This window comes from Podarcis liolepis, assembly GCF_965112155.1.
Source record: "Podarcis liolepis genome assembly, chromosome: 9".
In the NCBI taxonomy this organism is placed as follows: domain Eukaryota; kingdom Metazoa; phylum Chordata; class Lepidosauria; order Squamata; family Lacertidae; genus Podarcis; species Podarcis liolepis.
Window position 1 is genome coordinate 40,440,824 of NC_139564.1, and position 13,137 is coordinate 40,453,960.

The 13,137-nt window shown below is 48.9% G+C and overlaps 1 protein-coding gene across 1 annotated transcript in view; it reads right to left on the reverse strand.

The window, feature by feature from the left end:
* Positions 1-12,606, reverse strand: part of DCHS2 (dachsous cadherin-related 2) — a 114,936-nt gene extending 102,330 nt beyond the window's left edge. Inside the window, exon 1 of the mRNA XM_083519842.1 lies at positions 9,135-12,606. Within this exon, the coding sequence (XP_083375968.1) occupies positions 9,135-10,949 (1,815 nt within the window). The 5' untranslated portion in view covers positions 10,950-12,606. The remainder of the gene's footprint in view (positions 1-9,134) is intronic.
* Positions 12,607-13,137: the final 531 nt, after the last annotated feature.

Consider the following 13,137-nt stretch of genomic DNA (forward strand, 5'->3'; position numbering starts at 1 on the left):
AGATGCCACTCATGGAGAAAACATGTAAGTACAACCTTCTTGAATGCCAGCTACCTGCCTTCTAGGGTTAGATGGCAAAGAAGAAGAAGAAGAGTTTGGATTTGATATCCCGCCTTTCACTCCCCTTCAGGAGTCTCAAAGCGGCTAACATTCTCCTTTCCCTTCCTCCCCCACAACAAACACTCTGTGAGGTGAGTGGGGCTGAGAGACTTCACAGAAGTGTGACTGGCCCAAGGTCACCCAGCAGCTGCATGTGGAGGAGCGGAGACGCGAACCCGGTTTCCCAGATTACGTGACTACCGCTCTTAACCACTACACCACACTGGCTCTGCTACCATTTTCGCTCCTCTCAGGGACTTTCCACGTCCAGTAATCTTCCCTGCCTCCAAAATGAAGTAGACTCAGAAAGAAAAGGCAGCATGAGACAAGCGGAATGCAGGCCGCCCTGCCAACTGCAGTGGGGACGTTGAAAACCTAGTTCTATCCTGCAACAACATACAGTGTAAAACTTCAGAATGGTGGGGCTGCTGATCCTCTCGCCGTTCTTCATGGACACTCCACAGACCACCAGCATGAGGCTTGCAGACCACGAACCCCTGCTCTAAACCAATCATAACATGGTATGGTTACATCTGATGAAGCAGAACTATAGTGCAAAAAAATAAATCTTAAATATATAAACGTAGGTTTCCAGCACAGCTAACAAAGTACAGTGGTACCTCGGGTTAAGTACTTAATTCGTTCTGGAGGTCCATTCTTAAGCTGAAACTGTTCTTAATTTGAAGCACCTCTTTAGCTAATGGGGTCTCCCGCTGCCACCGTGCCGCCGCAGCACGATTTCTGTTCTCATCCTGAAGCAAAGTTCTTAGCCTGAGGTACTATTTCTGGGTTAGCAGAGTCTGTAACCTGAAGAGTATGAAGCGTATGTAACCCGAGGTACCACTGTAGTAAGATATAACAGAAGTACCATAAAAATAGCAAATAATTAAACAAATAATACACACAGCATACTATATAGCAACAGTCCATTAAAACTGATAGTAAAAGATCAATGCTGCTCTCAGTTAAAAATGCAAACATTAGCCATACTTAAAAAGCTGGGGAAACAGAAATGTGTTCTCTTGGCATCTAAATGATAGTAATGAGGAAGCTTGGTGGGACTTCCTGGAAGGCCATTCTGAAAGTGAGAAAGGTTCCTTGCCTGGTCACCACCCACCATACTTAGGTAGCAGGATTTCAATCAACAGGTGGATTAATGCAGGAAAAGGTGGCTCAACAGGAAATTGGGTCCTGGGCAATGTAATTAATATTTAAAGTACAAGAAGACTTTATTGTTTCTACTGCAACAAATTACCCCTCTGGAAGGTGTAACAACGAACCTGAAATCATATCACAACTACTCCCATTAAATTTATTGTATTTTTAAAAAGAACACTGCCTGAAACAAAATGAATCAGCTTCAGCACTTTTTCCTCAATACATGGTCGCTAATGCCAAGCTGAAACAATGGGTCAAATGTCACTGTACATGTATAAAAGCACCACAAGAAAGATTTAATGCAGACGTGGAAGATTTATTTAAATCTGAAAAGGCACATTAACTTCAAGGGGGGGAAATGCTAATGAGATATATTTGGCTGTCTTTTAATTCCACTTCAAAATGTGTGTTTATCAAGACTACGGTGACAAGAAAAGATTGGCTTGTAAGCAGAAAACAGAATGACCTTGGGAAGGTCATATTGCCGCAGCCAATTGATTGAACCTTAATTCAAGTCATGGACCAGGGAATTCAGTAAAATGTAAATTAGGGTACCAAGTGACACAGCATAGAATGAGCAATGAGCAGAGCATTGCCCCACACCCATTGGAATCAATGATTTCTCCCTGTTTAAGTATTTGCATTAGTTTGGCAAAAAAACAACAACACCCAGATATTTCATTATTAATCCGATTAACATTATTAATCTAATAGTAATAGCATGGAGCAAGTTCAATGGAATTATGAGATGCTCAGGGGGGAAATTAATAAATTTGCCATTCATCCAAAAGGCTTGGTTTTTTTTAAGTATAAAAACTACAAAAGCAAAAACGCTCAATTTTTAATTATGAAAATCTACAAACAAAAAGAAACCCCTACTTATTGTTCAAGAGGTACAATTAAAACCTTATTGCACAAAGAGGCTACAAAACTGTTACCCAGGACTCTATTTCATATTCCATGAGTCTCCCAGATTCAGAAACCTTTCCAATACATACACGCACATAATGACAGGAGCAATAAGCACAAGTATCTATGCTGTCTGTCACTTAGAGGTTCAACAGGTTCTTATGCCTCTCACAAAGATGCTCTGGACAGTTGTCCAATCACTAGGAATAGGGGTGACGAAATACATTTACAGTGGTACCTCGGGTTAAGTACTTAATTCGTTCCGGAGGTCCATTCTTAACCTGAAACTGTTCTTAACCTGAAGCACCACTTTAGCTAATGGGGCTGTTGCCACACCGCCGGAGCACGATTTCTGTTCTCATCCTGAAGCAAAGTTCTTAACCCGAGGTACTATTTCTGGGTTAGCGGAGTCTGTAACCTGAAGCGTATGTAACCCGAGGTACCACTGTACTGCTGCGCCTGGGCATAATGGTTTTGACAGACTAGGAATACCTTGAGCGCAGGCCACCTACAATCATCTGCTTTCTTGTCCGGAACATTTGCAGCCTTTCAACAATTAAAGTTTGTCCAGTTGCTTTTAAAGAAAAAAAAAGTGCTTTCAATCTCTTACACCATGGAACCCAAATGAAAAAAGATTATATCAAAATTGCATGCAGATGGAATCTTTTCTGATCAGAGGTTTCACCAACAGCAAGCACTATGCATAATTTGCATGTTTTTATTTTATTTTATTTTTAAAATTATTTCCATTGGTGCTGCTGGAAGCTTTGAGCGCTGCCTATTGGCCAAAACCCCACACTATCTTCATGCTGAAAGACATGCCTTCTTTTTCAGTAGACTGCAAATGTTCCATTCTTATAGGAGGAACAAGGGTGGATGCAAGAGCAGCTTCTCCTTTCCTAGAGTTATAGAGCTGAATCTTAACAAGATTTCAAGGTCTGCTTACAAGAAATGCTGGCCTTGAGTGGCTTCAGATGTTCTAAACAAGAGAAAGTGAGCAGGAGCGAACTGTCCTTTCTGCACGCTTATTAAGGCTATCCGAAGCTGAGACCGTCTCCCCCCATAAAGGACTGTGCTTATAGCATTTCCACATCTGTAGCACACACATCTCTCCATGGAAATACAACACTTTGGCTTTGGACAATGAATGTGGGCAGCAGCATCTGAAGTCACCGAAACTCTGGCTTATACCATAAATTAGCAACTGGCTTCAATACTCCTCAGATCTACAACACTGATATTGATCTCTGGAATCTACATCAATTCTTTTGTTTCCACACGTAGATCTAAATCCAGCATTTAGAGACCTGGGGATGGTGTAATTTCCTATTCCTAGCAGTTTCCCTATAAGCAGGGGAGAGGAACCTCAGTTTCTGGGCCTCCCTCTTTTTAGCCCTCAGGACTAAACCCCTCACTGGTCCAGTTTTGCATCCTCGTCAAGTGCTTTTGCCTGGTTGGAAATGTGTCCTTAACCTGTGACAATGTGCCTTGTGTAACAGCACAGATAGATGGGGAGGGGGGGGTAGAGAGACCTCTGGCTTTTGTCCAGCTGGAATGTGGCCTAGTATTTAAAAAAACCTCACAGTTGTTGCCCCTCCCATCTTTCACCTCTGGCCTCACCCACTTTTACCGTTGTCCCCCTGCTCCAACAGCTGGCATGCAGCCCCTTGAAAGTTGCCCATCATAGAAAGATGCACTCAGGCTGAAAAAGGCTCCCCACCACTGCCCTATAATTCTGTATGGCAGCACACTTCATAAAATCAAACATATTATCTACATATCACCAACATAACACTCTGGATCCATTGGCGAACTTAGGAAAGATTCTATCAGCTCACACAAAGCAGGATAAAGTGCTTGGTACATTAAATCATAGAGAGAGTTTTATGGGTCATGAAAGATCTACAAAGTGATTCTGAAAGCAAAAAGCTGAAGGATCTGCCTGGGGTTAAGCACAGAAAATATTTAACAATTTGCTAACAGCTTATGGCAGCAGCAGGGAACTTCTTTCAATCCAAGGGCAACATTCCTTTGTGGGGAACCTTCCAGGGACCGTACGCCATTGGTTGGTGAAGCCAGAGGCAGAAGTAGGTGGAGCGATGGATGTAATGCTTACCTTTGTACAATATGATCTGAGGTTTATACACACACACACACACACCTCTCTCCACCCAAACAAGGAAGATGCATCACTACAGCTCAAAACCACATGACAATCAGGCAAAAGTTTTCAAGGAAGGCATGGAGCAGGACTGGCCTAGAGAAGGTCCCAAGAGATGCCTGCAAAGCCACATTTGGCCTCCAGGCCTGAGGTTCCCCACCCCTGGTTTATAGAAAAATTAAAAGCATATTAGAAGACAGAACTGATTGCTGGATTCACTGATGTCACAAGAAGCAAGATTGAAGTTAACAGCCAGGTAGATATGGGTTGAATGTTAAGAAAGTTCCTGACAATAGCAACTAAATATGTAGATTTTCAGGGAAAGGCTAAAAAGATCGTCAGACCTACATTAAGGTAGGTGAAGCCATACATGGAGGACACCACATCCACACTAACAAACAATACAGTTTACCTGAAAAGATAAGGAAATGAGGCTCAAATGACATTCAGAGGCTCCCAACAAACCTTTCAAAATCTGAAAATCTTATCGCATTTGTCTGGATTGCTTCAGAGCAGTGCTCCACCTTATCAAACTTAACACATTAGGAAAACACTGTTACATAATTCACAGCACACTAGAGCCTAATTATTCAATTACTACATCTGTATTTGTTTATATCAGTTATTTGTTAAATTTGCACCCCACCTTTCTGCCAAATGGTGCTCATTAATTACAGACAAGGAAAATATCTGGCCCTTTCAAAATGCGTAAGAACAACTAGCATGTGGCTGTGCTTATAGAAATTACTCAAACTTTCCCTGTGCAAGTAATGTGTTTGTCTACTGATGAAATATTTCCTTTAGAGTGCATTGTTGGCCTGACTTTCTGCTGTGGTAATAACTCCACTCGGTTTGGAGCCTGTCCAGTCACATATATCTGCTCCATTCATGCTGTTGCTGATGTAGTTTCTACTCCAGTCTATTGATCCAGTGCCCTGCACACCTCTTGCCAACCACAAGCTTAAGGGCAATTCCGAAGACGAATCTGACAGCCATACATTAAGGGAGACCAAGTCAGCAACCCTATACACGCTTACCAAGGAGTAAGTCAATAGGACCTGCATACAATGCAAAGGGATGAACAATAATAGGAAGGTCTGTAGAAGACCTCCACAACCAAACAGCATCATTACCATCAAAACAGTGAAGACTGATAGCAGAATAAATGGCAATAAGTTCCGTAACACCACCTGTACAAGTGTTTAGCTTCTTCAGACCCCGAGTTGTTTCTCTGTATTTAAAACTTCAATAAAATATTTTAAAAGAAATCGATAGCATAAGTCACATTCTTGGCCAATGCACACCTGCAATGTGGATCTTATCCAACAAGTTCCTTACCTGCTAGGATCACACTGCTGCTGGTATTGTGACAAAGCCTCAACTAGAGCCAGGGCTTTTTTGGCTGCGGCTCCAATCTGGTGGAACGCTCTGTCACAAGAGACTAGGGCCCTGAGGGACTTGACATCTTTCCGCAGGGCCTGTAAGACAGAGCTGTTCCACCTGGCTTTTGGCCAGGGTGCAGCCTGACTCCCTCCTTTGGCAATCTCCACAGAATTTTAGCTTAATGGTTGCCAACAATTTGATTTTAATTAATTTTTATAATGAAATGTTTTTAGAATCTTGTACTATTTTATTGTTGTTAGCCGCCCTGAGCCCGGCTTCGGCTGGGGAGGGCGGGATATAAATAAAATTTATTTGTTATTATTATTAATTCAGCATCCTATTCCCCACGGTGGTCAATGAGATGCTTCTGAGAAACCCGTAAGCAAGACAAAGGGGCAATTGTCCTCTCCTGCTGTTGATCCCCAGCAACTGACATTCAGAGGCATGCTACCTTTGATTCTAGAAACAGCATTCAGATAACATGCCTAGTGGCCACCGAAAACCAATGACATATTCTCTGTGCAGGAGGGTAGCAGTGCGACCCTTGGTGAATGGGCCCTTCTGGGATCTAATTCTCCTCATCCTCAGATTGACACCACAAACTTTTTCCAGGCCAACAACCTGGCCATCTAAGGGAACAAATTTGTCCCCCGAGAACCAGGAGCTCATTGTACCAAGCCCACACCTGTCATTTCTGTCCACCAGACAGGTACACTGGATAGCCTTCATGCCCAGTGCTTGCTTTCTACCTTCACAACTGTTTGTTTATTAGGCTTGTTCACGTGCAAAGTTGGGGTCTGTAAGATGGGTTACCTCTTCTTGGAAAGGGCCTTAACTTGCCCATTTGCTAAACTGTTTACCTTGACACTTTGTCAGCTGCGGCTTCCCTTAAGCACAGTGAAGTACAGTCTCTCATAAGCTTGCCTTACTTTTATACCCCTGGATACCTCCCCACAACCTCTGCTTACCACCAGTTAGATTAAGAGGACCTCGCTTAAAAATAAGAGTGTGATCTACTGAGCTGCTGACACTTGTGATTAGAAATTTAAAGGTGGCTTTAGGTCAGCTGAGTCCTGTGGGGATAGTGATTTTTATCAAAGCAGAGGACAATGAATGGCAATTACATAGAGCATCTCTGTGAATGCAAGGATCTGACTCAATGTACTCTTATTCAAACTCACACCCTAGATTTTAACACTGAACTAAACACTGAGCTTTTAAATGAAACTGAGGTCTACACCTCCAGTTTGTAAACTGCATTTAAAGCCTAATTTGAGTTTAGGCTGAGCTTGAACTGATGGCTACACTTTTCGTTTATAAACAGAGGTTTCCACAAGCTAGGACCGAAACATTGTATGCAGTGCTGATACTGTAGTGCATAACAGAAGAATGAAGAGAGGCAACAGTAGGTCACCATCATAATCATCATATGAGCAGAACAAATTGGGCCATTTTGACAGCCACAGGACTCCCCAGGGATGCACTAAGGATTCAGTGAATCGTCTGAGAGCACATAAGTGAACAGTTAACACTTGCATGTATCTCTTGCAAATTGTTTGCCTGAGCTTGTAGGAGGTGGGAAATGTAAACGCCAGTACAGTACTGAACTTCACTCATTCAGTCCAAGTCCCTGGGACTGAGCTATTCATATGCAATTAAGTCAGTTTCAGCATTTTGTACACTTAAAAGTCCACTACAACACACATTACAAGCAAGGCCAGAATTTAGCCCTGAAACTTTGGTTTTGTCAATAGAATAAGATGGTCTCACAGCTTGTAAAGGTAAAGGGACCCCTGACCATTAGGTCCAGTCATGGATGACTCTGGGGTTGCAGAGCTCATCTCGCTTTATTGGCTGAGGGACCCGGCGTACAGCTTCCAGGTCATGTGGCCAGAATGACTAAGCCGCTTCTGGCGAACCAGAGCATCGCACAGAAACACTTGAAGAGCTTACAAAAGTTTGAAGATGGAAAAGGGAGTCATGATACTTTGATAACATAAAATTAGCTGCAAGTGGCGACCACCCTACCCAAATATGAAGTCACCTGCTCTTTGGATAATGCAGGAATGTCAATTCTCACTCCATAACCAAACTTAGCCAGACAATTTATCAAGAGAGAATGGTATTCAGGAATCACAAAGGAAAGGAACAGCACAGAAGCTATAACTGGGGGAAACTATTCTTCCTTAGCAATTATCTTTTTATTTGAAGACTCAATATTAAATTATGCAAATAACTAGGATGTAGTGAAGGAATCACTGTGTGACTTAAAAGGCAAAGCTATTTAGCCAGACCATGGTCCAACAGCAAGATCATCACTACCTAGAGAGAAAAATCTTTTTTCCAGGAAATGGTCACTGCTATCTCACTTGCTTAAAAATACAGTGTCAAAGAGGCTGTCATCATGCCAAACCAAATCATCCCTTGGAGATGTCACCCTTTTCTCCTCTTTGTTTGAATCCAGCTGAAACTGTTGCATCACTGCCTGCAACCATTCATCCAGGAGTGTTGCTAGGTACCTCGGGGGCACAGGCCCACAATACAAATGCCAGTCAGCTGTGCTTCTCTGCTGCCACACACGGGATCACATTTTGCACATATCCCTGCACAGACAAAGTAAGTTTGGGCTGCTATGCAAAAGGGGCAATCTGCTCTGCAATGGCTGCTGCACATGACAAGGGCGGGCCAGCCCTGCCAAGAGGGAGATTGAGGCAGAACGTCACCTCAGGAGGCTGGAGTGTAATGAAAGGGCCAGAAACAGTTGCAGTGGTACCTCAGGTTAAGTACTTAATTCGTTTCGAAGGCCTGTTCTTAACCTGAAACTGTTCTTAACCTGAAGCACCACTTTAGCTAATGGGGCCTCCCGCTGCAGCCACGCTGCCGGAGCACGATTTCTGTTCTCATCCTGAAGCAAAGTTCTTAACCTGAGGTACTATTTCTGGGTTAGCGGAGTCTGTAACCTGAAGCGTATGTAACCTGAGGTACCATTTTATTTGTTTGTTGTGGTTTTTGTATTGCCAGGGCCCCTGAGGAATTTTCTTCCAGGGCTGCCAAATAACTCCATTGGCATTGGGTACCACATGCCGCTTGAGGCCCCCAACTGGCTGCTTATGAACAACCCCCCCTAGATTTCCTTTGTGGGGTTCAACCCTGCAAAGTCCTCTCAGATGCAATGGAGAGAAGCGCTTCTATCCCTCGACTCTCCACAGCATCTGAGGAGACTTTTAGGGCCTCTATGTCATTTATTTATTAAATTTGCATATCGCCCTATACCAGCAGGTCCTCTTCCTTTGCAGAGGAAGGAATTTCAACAGGTGCACCTTGTCAGGCTTCAGGGCCTTGCAACGCCCCCCCTTCCCCTCCAAACAACCAAGGAGCCAAGGACGCGCTTCCTTTCTCCCCGTGGTCTGGCGCGCCCCGTTACCTGCAGGAGGCAGTGGCCGGCCGGGGCGTGCTCGGCCAGGCTGGCGTTGTAGACCTGGTGCTGGAAGACGGGCTCGTTGTCGTTGGCGTCCTCCACGGCCACGCTGACGACGCACGAGGCGGAGAGCGGCGGCTCGCCCAGGTCGCTGGCCAGCACCAGCAGCTCCAGCGCCGCTTGGCGCTCGTGGTCCAGAGGCGCGCGGACGCTGAGGGCGCCGCTGAGCGGGTCGAGCTGGAAGAGCGCGGCGGCGGGCGCCTGGTCGGGGCCCAGCGCGTAGCGCACCTGGGCGTTGCGCGAGCCCGGCTGGTCGGCGTCGGCGGCGCTGAGGCGCAGCAGCACGGTGCCCGGCGAGGCGGCCTCGGAGACGGCGGCCCGGTAGCGCGGCTGCGCGAAGGCGGGCGCCTGGTCGTTGAGGTCGGCCACGCGGAGGAGCAGCGCCCGCTGCGAGGAGAGGGGCGGCGCGCCCGAGTCGACGGCCACCAGGCGGAGCTCGTAGGCGTCGCGCCTCTCGCGGTCCAGGGGCCCCTCGACGCACAGGAAGGAGACGCCGCCGTCGCCGCCCGAAGGCCGCAGCGAGAAGGCGCCGCGGCCGCCCTGCAGGCTCAGCGCCACGCCGCCCGCCGGCGCCGGCTCGTCCGGGTCCGAGACCGACACGCGGGCCACGTAGTCTCCCGGCTGCGCCCCCTCGGACACGCTGGCGCCGCCCTCGCTCAGGTAGAGCAGGTGGATGGTGGGCGCGTTGTCGTTCACGTCGAGCACCTCGACGGCCACCAGGGCCGTGGCCAGCTCGGGCTGCGCGCCGCCGTCGCGGGCTTCCACGGCCAGGCGGTGGAGGGCGCGGGCCTCGCGGTCCAGAGGCCGCCGCAGGCGCAGCAGCCCGCTGCGCTCGTCCACCTCGAAGAAGGAGGCGGCCGAAGGGTCGCCCTGGCGGCGGGCCAGGCTGTAGCGCACCTCGCCGTTGGCGCCCAGGTCCGGGTCGCTGGCCCAGACGCGGCACACGGAGCTGCCGACGGGCGCGTCCTCCCGCACCCGCGCGCGGTACTCGCTCTGCCCGAAGGCGGGCGCGTTGTCGTTCTCGTCCACCACCTGGATCTCCACGCGCAGGCGGCCGCTCCGGCGGGGGCTTCCGCCGTCCCAAGCCTCGACCAGCAGGCGGTGCGTCTCCGCCCGCTCCCGGTCCAGGCGGCGCAGCAGCAGCAGGTCCAGGGTATCCGGCGGGGTCCCGGAGCGCAGCTGGAAAAGCGGACCTTTCTCCCGATCCTGGTCCTGATCCAGCGGCAGCAGCGAGTAGCCCTGCGTGCCGAAGCTGTCGGCGTCGGGATCGCGCGCAGCCGGCAAGCGGAAAGCGCTGCCGGGCGGGCTCAGCTCGGAGATGTTGAGGCGCACCCAGTCCCGCGGGAAGCGCGGCTCGTGGTCGTTCACGTCGCTGACCGTGATCTCCACCTGCACCATCTCCCCTCGCAGCGTGGCCGCCACGAAGCTGTAGCGCGCCCGGCGCTCTCGGTCCAGCAGCCGCGCCGTGCGGATGATGCCCGTGTCCGTGTGCACGTGGAAATCCGCCAACACGGCCGACTCGCCGCTGCCTTCCGAGAGGAAAAAGCCGCCGGGGTGCCCTTCGCCGGGGGGCAGCCCTGCGCTGATGTCCCCCACCAGCGTGTCCGCGGGCAGCCCTTCGTCCACCGCCAGGCTGAGCTTATACACCTGCCCCCTGCAGCTCCCCGCGGCGCACACGCAGAGCCAGAGGGGGATCAGCCACTCCCGGGCCCTTCTCCGGACCCCCCTTCTGCCCCCGGGGGCAGGTGGCCGGGGCTCCATGCTCCTCTCACGCCGCCAGTCTCACCAGCAAACCCAGCCAGGGTCCCGGAGGGTGGCTTCTTCCTGGGCGCAGCGAGTCCTCTTCCCAGCAGGCAGGCGCGCCTGCGGCTGAGCCAAGTCACAGTGACCACAGCCGGTGCCGGGCGCTCCTTTGCTCCCTGGCCGCTTTTCTTATGCCATGCCCAGCTTCGACCGGCCTCATCGTTTGCAATCAGGTGCTCTGCAGCCCTTCTGCTCCGCTAGAAAGAAACCTCCTTCCTCACCCTCCTTTTCAGCACACCCATAAAAGTTCAGGCTGGGAATAACAAGTGCCGGAGGCAGCCAGGAGGGAGGACAGCTCCCTGCCTTTTTGCTCAGGCTGCTGCTGCTGCTGCTGCTGCTGGCTTCTGCTTGCTGCTGCTGCTGCAGCCTTGCTCCGGCTGCTCCCCTCCGCGTCTCTGAGCTGCTAACACACCCCCTCCCCATGTGACAGCAGGCAAGGGCAAACTCCGCGCCTGGGAGAAACGGCGACAGCCACTTTGCAGCAGGGGGCTGTCCCTAATTACCCAGCCGGGAGCAGCGTGACGCGCGGGGGGGGGGGCAGGCGCCCAGCCCGTGAGCAGGCAAACCCCAGCTCATAATAACAGCAACGCAAACGCGAGCCGGATCTCCCCTGGAAAGATCTCTCTGCGAAGCAATGGTGTGGAATACTAACAAAGCAGCGGTAGGTCTGTAGTCATTCCTGAGCCCATTAGGAACTTAAGGATTAGATAGGAAATGATGGCATGTGAAGGTACATCGCACTGGCTGGAGAAATGTACCCTCTCTGCATACACTGTACATACACTCCATGAATCTGCTGTGCACAACCAGTTTATTGAACCATCGTTATTATTAACATTTGTAAAGCACTTTCACGGATTAAAAGCATTTTAGATGCCTTGGCTAGTTAGCAGCCTTAACAATAGCCCTGCAAGCCAATATAGAGGAGGGAGAGGAGAGGGCTATACTTACATTCTTATAAGATTGAATACTTGGGATGGGCTGCTGTGGAGCAACAGAACATCTGCTTCTATGCAGAAGGTCCCAAGGTTGGCCAGTCCCTGGCACCTCCAGGTAAGGCTAGAAGACAACCTGACCTGAAACCTGGATGAGCTGTTGCCAAGATGGCAGTGTTGACTTGGGGAGAATATGTGGGATTCATAGAAAAGGGGTTTTTGAAATATGGCATTCAGTGGTGGGAAGAAATATTGTGACGCCCCAGGTAAGAATCTGGCTCTGAACAGCTTCCATTAATGAACTATTCTCAGCTGCTTTTGCTGGTGAAGAACGTGAAAAGTCCTATTACATCTTGGGAGTTGTATCACTGCTTAGTGGTAGAGCAGCTGTTTTGCATGCAGAAGGTTTCAAGTCCAATCTCTAGCATCCCCAGGTAGGACTGGGGATATTCTTTGCCTGAAACCTTGAATAACCGCAGCCAGTCATTGTTGACCATTCTGCATTAGAGGGCCCTGTGATCTGGTGGTGTAAAGCAGCTCCCTACAGTATTATTCCCCATATTGTGGATGTGGAGACTGAGGCTCACAGAGTGGTTCACCTAGCGCCACCTAGTGAGTTCATGCCAGAGGCGACATTTGAATCAGGGACTTCCACTATGTCTAATAATAATAATAATAATAATAATAATAATAATAATAATAATAATTTGTTTATACCTACCTGGCTGGGCTTCCCCGGCCACTCTGGGCGGCTTCCAACCAAATATTAATACATCAAACATTAAAAGCTTCTCTAAACAGGGCTGCCTTCAGATGTCTTCTAAAAGTTTGGTAGTAGTTGTTCTCTTTGACATCTGGTGGGAGGGCGTTCCACAGGGCGGGCGCCACTACTGAGAAGGCCCTCTGCCTGGTTCCCTGTAACTTGGCTTCTTGCAGTGAGGGAACCGCCAGAAGGCCATCGGCGCTAGACCTCAGTGTCCAGGTAGAACGATGGGCGTGGAGACGCTCCTTCAGGTATACTGGACCGAAGCCATTTAGGGCTTTAAATATCAGTTCATAAAAAGAAAAAAAACAAGATGTAGGTTAAATGTTTAGCCTGTGATTGGGCTATTTGTGCTTTAAACTCACATCTCTTAATTCTGCTGGAGAAAAAGCTACACTTAATGTTAGCTATGTGAAGGTTTCTAACTGTCTCTGAGTCCTGTCCCGTC